The following is a 12595-nucleotide window of genomic DNA, read 5'->3' as shown; positions in this document are numbered from 1 at the left end:
AGGTTCTTTCCTCTGCCGCTTCCATTTCTTCGTGGATGAAGTCCCATCATCCTCAAAATCTTCCTCTTCACGATCGCCGTGGAGATAAACCCACAATTTTCGTTCTCCATCAAACTGAACACAAGGGTCGCGTTCGTAATGCAACCTATCTAAAGCCCCGCTGATAACTTGGTTGACTTGTGAATCACTAACATCTTCAACAACATATTGTGAATCTCTTATAAGGGTGCAAACATCGGCTCGGGTTCCAATACCTCCAGGCAATCGGGCCGCCGCATCTCTAACGAGGCAAAGGACGGTGACGTGCGGGGGACGATCGGGCTTGAGCATATAATGATCACGAGCTTTTGATGTCAGCTTGCCGCCGCCCCTTCGAATTGGTGCAACAATGGACTTTCTTCCATTGTAAGTGGTGTATTGAAAAGCTCGGTCTGGAATTGAATATCGCAAGAACTCCTCTCGACGAAAATATGCTCTCGATTCTTCGGAACTTGGACTGATTGTATTCAGGCTCTTCTGGGCTCTGAGGTCTCTGAACCTATCCTTGTTATCCACAACAGGTAACATTGGAGGTGGTAGAGGAAGATTTCCTATTTGTTGAAGGATGTCCTGACTACTTTTCAGCCAATTAGCGAATGCATCCACCAATTTTACCAGCATTTTGTGCGGAATGGCCCATGCCTCAGCAGAAGTTTCTTCTTCAGCATTGTCAATTTCAGATGAATTGGAAGAAACTGGGCCAACCCAAGACCAGCTTTTGATCGATTTCTCGTACAGGGTAAGGGCCTTCCAACCCTTGGCTCCCAAAGGCGCTGTCTTGGAGGAGAATATCTTCAGCACTCCCCTGACCAAATCATGGAGTGGTTCCGCAGTTTCAAGGATGCAAGGATCCCCTGGATCTGACTTGACTATATTAACGATCTCCTGGACTCTGAGGGATGGTAAATTACTCTGAGAATCACCATTGGCGATCTGAAGTAACTTTTTCTGCTCTCCTGCCATTGTAAACCTGCCTGCATCATCCGCTCTGAGATGATTACCGATATCTTCAGTATCTTCCATTTGAGCTGTGATTAAAGCCTTCCGGACGGCTGAAAGGAGATGAATAATTGAGAATGAAAAGCCCGTATGAATGGTTGGAGTGATCAAAGTGAATGATTTCCTGCGGGTTTTCATATCCATCTCTAACTCAGACCCACGCTTCGCGATTGGTTCAGAAGACACAACAGATGGAGTAACTACTACAGGAATGGTTTTCCTTCCCCTTTTCATCTTCATTGTAGAAGAGTCTGCAATCAGCCTATTTGGTTCATCTCCTTTTCCTTTCCTCTTCTTTGACTGGGAATTACAGGCAAGATTGGGCTTGCTTGCCCTTTCATGATTAAAATCCTCCAAAACAAAATCAGTGGAGATTTGACTCTTTTTTTCAGCCCTGTTTGTCTGTTTTTCCGTATTGCTTAATCTGGCATTTAAATCCAAACCCTCAGCTTCATTTGTAACGCCCCTTACATTGTCACACAAATCATTTGCTTCCCCGGAATGATCGGTTTCCCCTTTATGCATTCTAGCAGCAGCACAGGTACCGAATGAGGCAAGATGAAAACTTTCACTAAAATCAGTTTTATTTGCTTTACCTTTCATCTTAACTTTACGAGAGTGAGGCTCCACTTCCAGTGTTCGATCAATCATGCCTCCATCAGTTGGTTGAGAAACTTTTTCACTGGATTTGGCCCGTTTACTTGGAAATTTAAGATCTTCTAGTTTAATTTCAGGCTCGTGAACCTCCATTACTAGATTAGAAAACACTGCCTTGCTGGAGTAGGAATACATGTCCCTATATGCCTCAACCTTTTCTGATGAATCAGACTGTGTTTCCTCACTTTGATCTTTAACAAGACTAGGCCTTGAGTATTCCACACCATCTCCTTCATGTTGAGAAGACTTCCTTCTGAGCTCACTTTGTAAATTCTTGGTTGTATAATCCCAGCGGAAATGAGAACTGCTCCATTCAGCGGGATGACGCTTACAAGATCTAAGCATAGAACCGAAACCACTTTTACTGGTTCTGAAATCATCTTCAACCTTCCATTTCTTACCCCTTATATTTGAGTCATCAAATGAACGAGGGCCAGCAGGATGAAAGGCAGGAACTTTCTGGTCCTTGTCAGAATCCTTCACTGTAATCATTTTATTTAAAGTTTTACAATCATAAGAAGCAATTGTAACGGCCTGAACAGATTCGGTGTGGTTGTTAATGTAACCAGATTTCCCAACATACTCATCAAAATCTGCCACACCGAAATCAGTTTGCTTATCATGGGCATGCCTCTTCAAAAAATTCCTTCTAAGCAACTTCGAAGAGACAGAATTAGCTTCCATGGTTCCAAGAATACTTCGCCCAGCAATTCCTGAAACAAAACTTTGCTGATGAACACCAAAGACAAATTGGGCGATCTATATTCCTTCTCATAACAATAACAAAGAACCAGAGAATGTTACCTGGACTTCTTCTGTCTTCCATCTTTGCAGGGACCTTCATAGCAGCTACCTTCAATATCCCCTTTGCCTTCCCTGACCTTACTGGCTGCATGGTGGTTCTACTACTCTGACTAAAAGCATTAAAAGAAGCTTTCCGCCATGAATTCAGCTCCTCATGACCATTACTGAATCTTCGACTCCAGCAAGCTTCAGTTGAGTCACTGCTTCCATAATCAGTCTCCAAACCCAACTCCCCATTCCTATCATAACTCAGATTCCTCGGGTTCCTCAGAATGTTCAGAAGCCTCACTCTCTCTTCAATTCCATACCCACTACAGTTCTGCCACAAATCCCTTATATAAACAAGGTTTCCCACCATGGAATTCTGATACTCACACAACTGTTGATAGTGCTGGTGTCTCTGGAAGATATTCAAACCTTTGCGATAGAGAACCACGCTGGGGTTACAGAGTCCGCCCTTCAAATGATTAAAGAAAACCTCAAGCGGGCTCCCAAAGTAAATATTACTTCCAGAAAAAAGCTCCTTCAGAGTTAAGGCAAAGTTTTCCTGATCCATGTCGGGAAGGTATTCCGCTAATGCGAACCGCTCCTCCTCAGTTAGAAGCTGATTCCATGCTTTGAGCGAAAGAACCAATCCAAGGTTCGGAAGCTCGTACAGTTCCTGTGATAAGAGAACGCTCTCGTTTCCAACCTGGCAAAGCTCCATCCCGGGCTCCCCAACCTCCGATAAATCGAATTCGTCGGAACCCATACCGGAATCCGCATCAGATGCTCCATCGCCCGAAACGCTACCGTCGGCAGAATCCATCAACATAGAGCTCCCGTCTTCGTCCTCCATCGAATCCGTACAGGGGTAGAAATCGCCTTCCAGCCTTGACACCTTGCGACTGTTCTTCACAATTGCCATGGACAATCAACAAACCAATCGCGCCTACAGAGTTGAAAACCTCAAAAAGATGAAGAGAGAAGTGACGAACCCGAGAGAAAGCGAAAAGAGAGATGAGACGTACCGCAGAGATATCTATGGAGGCGGGGTAAAAAATGCGGAAAGAACGAGGGTTAGGTTTAGGGTTAGAGCCGGGGTTAAATAAGAAGATAGGAGCGGGCAACGAAGACGACGAAGACGACGCGGACGTCTGTGGGCCGTCCGATGTAGGGTTGAGGGTTCGGTCTCGAGTAGACGAAAAGGACATGGAAAAGAAGCGAGGATATATAGTAAAATACGAGATGGAAAAATGGGGGAGCTGTGTGAGGACGATGGAGGAGAGAGAAGAGACGCGTTCTCAGAAGCAGAGAAAGGGGAAGATACAAGAGAGAGAGAGGGGATCGGGGACGGCGACCCGGAGCGGAAACTGAGATGGAATCGGGAAAATTGCTACGTATCGTATCGGTGCCGGGAAATAGTTCTGTAGCGGGTATTAGGTGATTGGGACCGTTGATTTCATTGAGAGGCGGCATTGGCCGTTGATGGAGAGGAAGGTACCAGAGCTTTGCCCTACGCGGGAAAGAGGATGCTAAAGGTCTATAGTATTTATAGTATCTTTTTTTTAAGAAGCAAAATATTAAATATAATATTTTAATCACTTAAATTTTATATTTTATATTTTTACTATCCATTTTTTTAATATTAAATTCACACTCTATTATCCAATCATTAAAAATTTTAAAGGGTTGATATGTAAATTTTTAAATTTAAATGATTAAAATATTATATTTAATATTTTGAGCGATCACCAAGAAAAAATTATTTTTGCGTTTTATTTTTTTGATGAAAATGTCAGTCTTTTTTTTTTTTTTGCAAGCAAATACAAATATATTATAAATAATTAAAATTTTAACACTTAAGATAAAATTAAAAAAAAATAATAATTTAATTTGTCTATATTATAAAAAATATAAATTTGTTGAAGTTAAATCTTGAAGCATAAGAACTTAACATTGGAACATAAAATATATTGTCATTCCCTTTAAAAAAACTTATGTTATTTATAGAAAAACACGATTTAAAAACTAAATTGAATTAACCGGTTCAACTGGTTCGATCGTGAACTAGCTAATGGTCTGATTTTGGGCAGGCTAAAAACCGCACCTGCAATGGACCGGCTGTAACCAACTAACCTTAAAACTGACGAGCCAGTCGTGATTTGAATGAACCACTTTTACATTTATTATTTTATTTTTTTGGGAAATTTAAGAGTATTTATTTTACAAAATTCCACTTACCAAGAATTTATTTTACAAAGCCACATTTAAGTCTTCATTTTAAAGAGATACATAAATTTTCTAAAGATAAAAATGAGGGATGTGGGGCTAAAGTCTGAATTTTTAGGAATATTACATGCATACCATTTAAATCTTATTTATTTAAATATCAAATCAAATAATTTTAAAAAATAAAAAATTAACTTTGTTTAATACATATTAAAAATAATATAAAAAAAAGATAAAAAATAAATATTATTATTTATTTATTTCGAGCTAAAAAACCCAAACACGAACATACAAACTATTTCTATTACTAATTTATTAATTTATTCTTATATTATTTAGATTATATTTAATTAATTTTCATATTTATTACGTTATTTGGTTGAACCTCAATCGAACATACGAAACCTTGAACTTTTACTTCTTCTCTGATTTTCACGACTTTGATAAAAAATTCAAAATAAAGGAAAAATGAATTTTAATTCAATTAAAATAAAAATTAAAAAAACATAAGATTTCAAAATAATTATATCATAATTTCATATTTTTCACACAAAATGAATATTTTTTCTCGCCACATTGAGATTCTTCATTTTATTTCCAACCAATGCATGCCAAATATTATACTTTCATTGATATATAATATATATTTATAATTAAATTAAATTTACATAATAAATAAATATATAAGTATCAAAATAATTAAAGCAAAGATACTCACTAAAAAAAAAAAAAAAAAAAAAATTAATGATCTCCATTTTAATTTTTTATCAACATGATAAAAGTAATTTAAACAACATTCATTTCACTTATTCAAAATACCCCAATCTAAAATACATTATTAAATCAAACTCATTTTTACTCTTTAAGCACCATATTATAATGCATGCTATTTATATATACACACTACAATTTTTATTTATTTGCATACCCAACATTGTTGCATGGCACTAAAAATGGACCATGAAATGACTGAAATAATAATAATAAAATAATAAGAATTCAAGATGCAATTAATATAGATTAAATTTGCTTTGAAATGAGTATAAATAGACTTTAATTGATTAATTCAACGAGTATACTTTCATATATAAAGTATTGAGAGTTAATGGAGCTAATTCATAAGCTTTAAACAACATCATTCCTAAACAACCAAGTATTTACAAAAGGTATCCAAACTTATTCGATTAACTAAACAAATGTCATGAATAAGCTCTAAAAGAGTTACACCACGAGTAACTTCTCGAATGCTTAGTTCATTCGTAGTTCGACTTACCGTCGCATTTGCTTCTTATTTCTCCATGTTATGAGGTTCCGGCATAATTAATATCTATAGACATTTCAAGTACTAGAACTACACTTCTTCAAAGTAAAATTCCCTTCCGCAGTATCTTCATAGTACCCCAATACTTATTTATCACACTACCATAAGCCATATTTGACTTTGAGTGGGAGAAATATATATACGCATTCCTACTAAACATTGATACATCACGCCATCCATTATATCATCTTCCTCGGCTTCTTCAAACTTGTGATTAGGATTCAATTGTGTGTGAAGGTTTCCAAAACAATTTTATGAGGCTGGTAACATATTTTTGTCGAGAGAGCAAGATTCCTTGGTTACTTTATCACACTACCATAAGCTGTAATTCAACATCCCAAAGTCTTTGAATTCGAGCTCTTCAGTGAGAAGTTACTCAAAACTTATAGTTTCCTCTCCCTTCAATCTTAATTACAATTATATCCCCTTGATAAGCAATGTATGGTCTCCCTAATTTTAATGGAATCTTGTAAACATTGCAAGTCATGCCTTTGGGGATTGCTTCAGCCTATATAAAGCGTTTTCCAAACTTATAAACCTTATTAATAGCAGATGAGGTGCAGATGTTGCTAGACGCCAGCTTCATCTTCTTCCTAGTTCTTCATACAAGAATGAATTTTTTACATCAAATTGAGAAAAGAGAGCTAAGCTTCTTTGATTACTAATGGGAAAATATGCCCATTTGTATTTTGCAAATTCAAACACATAACAATGAAAGATTTTAGAAATAAGATGGATTAATGCATCATTTCCTTCTTCAGTCAACCAATTATGTGATAAAAACTATCAAAAACCTTGTAAAAAGCAAAAATAAAATCTTTAAAACACTTGAAAAAGTCAGCCTCCTCATCCACCTTAGAATTCTAACCATTTTTTCTTAGGCAAAATTTACATAAATACACAATTCTTATGTATTTACGCATCTCACACCTAAGCTTTCATATTTATAGTCATATAAAACATAATACTATTACAATATTACTATTGTTTTTTAAACGTGAAATACGTCTTTTCATGTATAGGTTTAATACTATTACAATACTACTATTATAGCTATATAAAAGTGAAAAACACCTTTTAGGTTTAAAGCAACAAAGTTCTAGGTACGTAAAGATGAAAATTTTAAGTGTAAGATCTGTAAATACATAAAAATTGTGTGCTATGTAGGTAATTTCGCTTCTTTTTAATAAATTTTCATGTTTCCTGGTTCCTGCTAAATACAGTAAGATCAATGGTGTGCCTTTTGCAAAGAACCCAAAAAAACCCTCATCGCTCACAAGATAAACATCAGAGATGAGCATAAGCTTACAAAAGAGCAGTAAGTTACCTTCAGAGCTCGCCCATGTCTGCATCATCATCAAGCTCGAAGAAATGCCAGCTCAAATCGTGAAAAGCCTTAAAAAGCTCAACTTCATCCTCATCTTCTTTAAAATCCCGACCATTCTCCTTCCCCTCCATCTCCACCTCCCGCACATACCTCCTGATCCAAAGCAAATGCCTTCCATCAACTTCAAGAGCTACAGATCCACATGCCCCTCTCATCTCCTTCACATACCGCTCATACACTCCAAAGCTATTGCCAATCACCACCATTCTCCTCAACATCACCGGTTTCCAATTCGCATCCAGTAGGTTATCATAGAGCATCGCTTCGCAATGCGGCATATAGTAAATCGTCGGCATCGCCGTCTCCCGGCGCCCACATTCATCTACGGTGATAACTCTGCACCCGAGCGCCGCCAATACGGCGCACTCCACCGCAGAGAGAACTGGGTCAAACACTTCGATCGGCCTCATGGCTCTCACGCCGAGCTCCTGCCGGAGCAGGAGAGCAAGAGCGAGCGGCAGCCCGCGGTGTCTTGTACGATTCGATGCTTCCGATTCCGTATGCGACGATCTGAATCTGTAAGCAGGGGGTGAGAAGTTTGTTGAGTTCTTTCTGGATCTGGGGGTCCCGATAACGGGAGAGGAAGCGGTGGACGAATCGAGAGCTGCCGAGTTCGCGGATGGCGGATTCCATTCGGGCGAGGAGTTTGGATTCTCTCTCGGAATCGGTGGAAGAATCGGTGGGGATCCATGAAGATGGAGTTTTGTGTTCGGGGGATGGGGTTAGAGTTTTGGATCGAGAGGCGGCATTCGTAATGGGTTTGCCTCGGCGGCGGCGGCGGTTGACGAGGGTCCAGGCTTCGTTAGGGTTGGAATTTAGGGTTTTGGAGGGAGATGGAATCATTGAAATGAGGACGGCGAAGAAAGTGTGGGAAGAGTGAAGGTAGAAGGACTTTGACGCGGAGCTTTGCCGAATAACTTCTTGGCTTGATCATTGCTTTTTGGCTGTCACGGATCCCCTACGACCGATCATATTCCCCGTTGTTGACTAATTATATTCTAAATATGGTCTAATGAATAATATTATACTTAAACCTGATTAGACCGGGTGATAACTTATGGCCTTCATGCATGTAGATCGCAGTCCACTGCCAACTGTCAGTCGCCATCAACCATCACTGGTCGCTTTGCTTACCGTCGTCGACGAACTATGCTTGCTAGCGACATATCCTAAATACAATGTAATGATATGACGTTGTATGGAACGCCCGTTGATAAAATCTAGACTCCATAATTGCCAATTATCGTTGACTACCGCCCATAGTCGGACACTGTCGGTCATCACTTCTCTCTGTCATCGACGAACTCTGTTTGCTAATGATGTATTCTAAATACGGTGTAACAAATAACATCTTATCGGAGACCCGTCCATGACTTTTGATCTCTGTAGTCACCTACCATCGTCTCCCAACAAATGTAGACTTGGTCGCCCCTACTCGCTATTGTCATCAAACTCTACTTGCTAACGTTGTATCCCAAAAACGGTGTAACAATAACATATTATTGAAAATTCGACAATAAATCCTGCAATAGCTGGTTACAACCGTCATATGTAGAATACGACGACTTTCTCCAGACTCATGAAGTTTTCTCTCTATTATAAATGAACAAGCGTTGTATTAGGTATAAAATTGTAACACCAAAAAGTATATTTTTGTGCTCACAAACTTATAATGAATTATTTTATCGAGGCTATGTCACGTAGTTTAGTACCCCATATATCCCAAACCGTAGTGAGGCGGTTGGGGGTTTGGTGACATCCTTGAAAGTTTGACAGCTGAACACACGGGTGATTATAATGAAGTCCCCAGCCCGAACCTCTATGAAATTGAGTCCGCTAGTCAGTCAAACCGTCCCCGGGTTGAAAAAAGAAAAAAAAAAAGTGAGTTGTTTTTTTTAGAAGTCAGATTTCACAGTTGGTTATTTCATGCACAATGACTCCGACCCATTATAAGCAACTTTTGTCCAGTAGGTTTTGTGTATTACGGAGGGAACTCCATAAATTTATGAGGACATGTCATTGTATTTATTCTCAATGTAGTTGTTTGAAGACCCCAACTCGAATAGTATTTTTTATAACGATGACTCCTGCCCGTAGGGTGCATTTTTTACGTTATTGTCATGCGAACAGTGACACTTGAGGGACAACTGAATTTCTTTAAATTCTTGTGGCACATTTTACATTTCTTGTTGCATTGGACATTTTTATTTGCTAATGATTTTTTAATTTTTTCATTGTGATGATGTTAAATTTGATTTGCAATTTTATTTTTCATCGTTATATTTTCTATTTACTTTCTCTAATTTTATTTTGAAGTTGGTTTTGTTCATAACATCATATGATTGCAGCTAATTCGTTGATGCTTATGTGTTGCTACTTCGACGTCGAATAACATGGATGCAAATAGAGAAATGAGTGGTATGAGAGTTGTAGGTGCAGTGTGTTTAATGTACGAGTATTATAACTCATACATAAAGCGCTTCACTTGCATGACATCATTGTACGTTGGTGACAAATGGGTTGGGGAGTTGCTTGGGGGCCATCCAACGAGGTTTAATAATTTGTTCTGCATGACACATGTGATATTCACAGCACTGTTGGAGGAACTAAAGAAAAATCATGAACTTCATGACTCAACCATGACAACTTCACGAGAGGTGTTAGCAATAACCTTCTAGATATTATCACAGAATGAATCAATGTGAAGAGCTATGGAGCGATTCCAACACTCTTCCGAAACAATTTGTAGATATTTCTCAGTAGGGTTGAATGCACTTGTCAGTTTTTCATCACAATTCATAAAATCAATAGATTTTACATTCGAACAGACCCCCACAAAGATTTCACACAATGCGCGGTATGTCATATTTTTCAGGTGATTTCTTTTATTTATTACATTCAATTTTGAAAATGAATATATTAAATAAGTTACCCTTACTTATATTCTTAGAATTATATTAAAGCAATCAATGAAACAAACGTGAATGCATGTGCTCCAAATAATAAAAAGATCATATTAGTCGGTCGTTGTAGGTCACCGAAATAGAATATTAGGGTTATATGTACTTCACTTTTGTAATGACCGGGAGGTAGAGCAGTGCACACGACAGTCGAATCTTCAAATTTACAACACAATAAAAAATATAACTTTGCACATCAACCCATAAGTTCGCTTGAGACTGAGAGGTTATGTGAAATTCTATCCTGATACGAGATACCACATACCTGATTTTAAGAGAACCAGTAATGTCAGGCGAGACAAGAGAGAAATATTTAACAAATGATACTCCTCATTACACAATGTCATTGATAAGACATTTGGAGTTTGAAAGAAAAAATGAGTTATATTTCGCAATATGCCAACTTATCCGTTTTCCAAACATGTGCAGATTGTGATTGTCACGATGTCTCTCCACAATTATACACAACGACATTAATTTATGTAGAATAAATTAGGATCATTCACATATCCATGCTGACACATATGAATATCGATTTTTATAGTCTTTGTCACAAATAGAAAAAAAAATGTGTTTGATATCTGCACTCAAGATGAGGAAGATACAAGCAAGATAGCGAGGTTGAGACAACGAATTACAGATGCTATAATTAAAGGGTGATTGGAGGGAACGTTAATTTTTATTTTTGTTTATTGTCTTGGTTGTTGAAATTATCAGTATCCTATACAAGTCATGTATATATTTTTTATACATATGATATTTATTTTATCAGTTTTTTTTTACAAGTAATATGTACTTTTTTTTCATGCATTTTTCTCCCACTTGGATGACCGATGAGGCAACCGTGAGTAATATATGTATCCTAAATATTGTATTTTTTGTGGGTCTTTGGAAGTCTAGGATGGCGTGTATGTCGTTATTGATTGGTATTATATGTGAAATCCTAATGCAGAAAACCAAATTTCACTCCTTTTTCAGTGCTATGATTTTTTAGGTTCTTCTAGATGCCCTTTTTAGTGAGAAGCATATGTGACACACTCGAGCTCAATATTACGTGAGTTAAAGTCAACCAATAGCACTTTTCATTAAGTTTGTTGTCTTCTTGTAGTAACAGATTCATTGGATTATATACTAAGTTTACTAAGACATCACAGCCGCATAAAACTTTAATTAGTTTCCTCTGTTATCAATTTTTAGTTGTGCTATATCTAATGGTATGTGTTTTCCAGCCTATAGAAAAGATGAACTCGATGATTTCCGATACGTCCAGAGGATTTGACTATTAGTGCGGATTACAATATTTTCTATTTACTTCGCCACAACCACATAGCTAGGGAGACAGTTTTACAAGTTTCCAAGGAGAATCATAAAATATTGTGACTATTTTAGGTGAACAAATAGGTTGGAAAATTCTACCGGTGAAAGAGATCAGGCGTGGAGAGTTTCCCTGGATGACGAGTTATTTCGTGGCATACACCCTCTGCATTTTAAAATTAATGTTATCATATTATTGATTGTTATTTTAATAGTTATTTGCTTAATTTTGATAGTTATGCAACTTCTTGTTTAATGAGGCATATATCTTTATTTTTTAATATTCAGCATTGGATATTTGATTTCAAATTTGGAATGCACTGGTATGAACGGTTTATTGCAAATAACATTACAATATATGGGTAGAATGCTTATTTATCCAAAAATAAATGCAACACAACTATTTTTAAACTGCAAAAAATAAGCAGAGAGCCAACTTATCGGCGACAGCTTCTGCATAATAGCTTCTTACCCCCAAACAGGCCCTCAATTGTGGCATGCATGAATAATAAAATACATGAATTTGGTAACTCGCCTTTTTTTTTACAAAGATACTAATTTTTATGAAGGGAAATTTACATATGTACCACACAATTCTTATGACTTGTAATACCTAACAACTAAAATTTGATATTTACATTTCTAATATCTTGGTGACATAAAACTCCGCATAAAAATGTGCATTTGACTTTTAAAGAGTCAAAGTGACGTTTTTTAAGTCATGTCAAAAATTTGAGTGTTGCCAATCTAAACAATGAAGTTTAAATGTCAGATATGTAAATATATAAGAAATATGTGGTATGTATGTAAATGTCCCTTGCATAATTATGTAAACCACAAGTACAATCTCTAATTAAGATTGCAACTTTAACATTAGATGTGCTAAAAAAGCAATTAGAAACA

General features: G+C 37.1%; 2 protein-coding genes across 2 annotated transcripts in view; both read right to left on the bottom strand.

The window, feature by feature from the left end:
- Positions 1 to 3806, bottom strand: part of LOC110028063 — a 4137-nt gene extending 331 nt beyond the window's left edge. Inside the window, exons 1-3 of the mRNA XM_020729764.1 lie at positions 2500 to 3806; positions 1635 to 2408; positions 3 to 1568 (exon numbers count right to left, since the gene is read on the bottom strand). Coding sequence (XP_020585423.1) covers positions 3 to 1568; positions 1635 to 2408; positions 2500 to 3406 — 3247 coding nt within the window. The 5' untranslated portion in view covers positions 3407 to 3806. The remainder of the gene's footprint in view (positions 1 to 2; positions 1569 to 1634; positions 2409 to 2499) is intronic.
- A 110-nt stretch (positions 3807 to 3916) lies between these two features.
- LOC110028043 (protein SENSITIVITY TO RED LIGHT REDUCED 1) lies at positions 3917 to 8644 on the bottom strand. The gene is given in 3 exon segments (XM_020729745.1): positions 3917 to 3994; positions 7359 to 7879; positions 7881 to 8644. Coding segments are annotated over 2 exon segments (900 nt in total). The 5' UTR covers positions 8262 to 8644; the 3' UTR covers positions 3917 to 3994; positions 7359 to 7360.
- Positions 8645 to 12595: the final 3951 nt, after the last annotated feature.

This window comes from Phalaenopsis equestris, unplaced genomic scaffold (genome assembly GCF_001263595.1).
Source record: "Phalaenopsis equestris unplaced genomic scaffold, ASM126359v1 Scaffold000488, whole genome shotgun sequence".
Classification (NCBI taxonomy): domain Eukaryota; kingdom Viridiplantae; phylum Streptophyta; class Magnoliopsida; order Asparagales; family Orchidaceae; genus Phalaenopsis; species Phalaenopsis equestris.
This window is presented reverse-complemented; position numbering and strand designations above follow the sequence as displayed.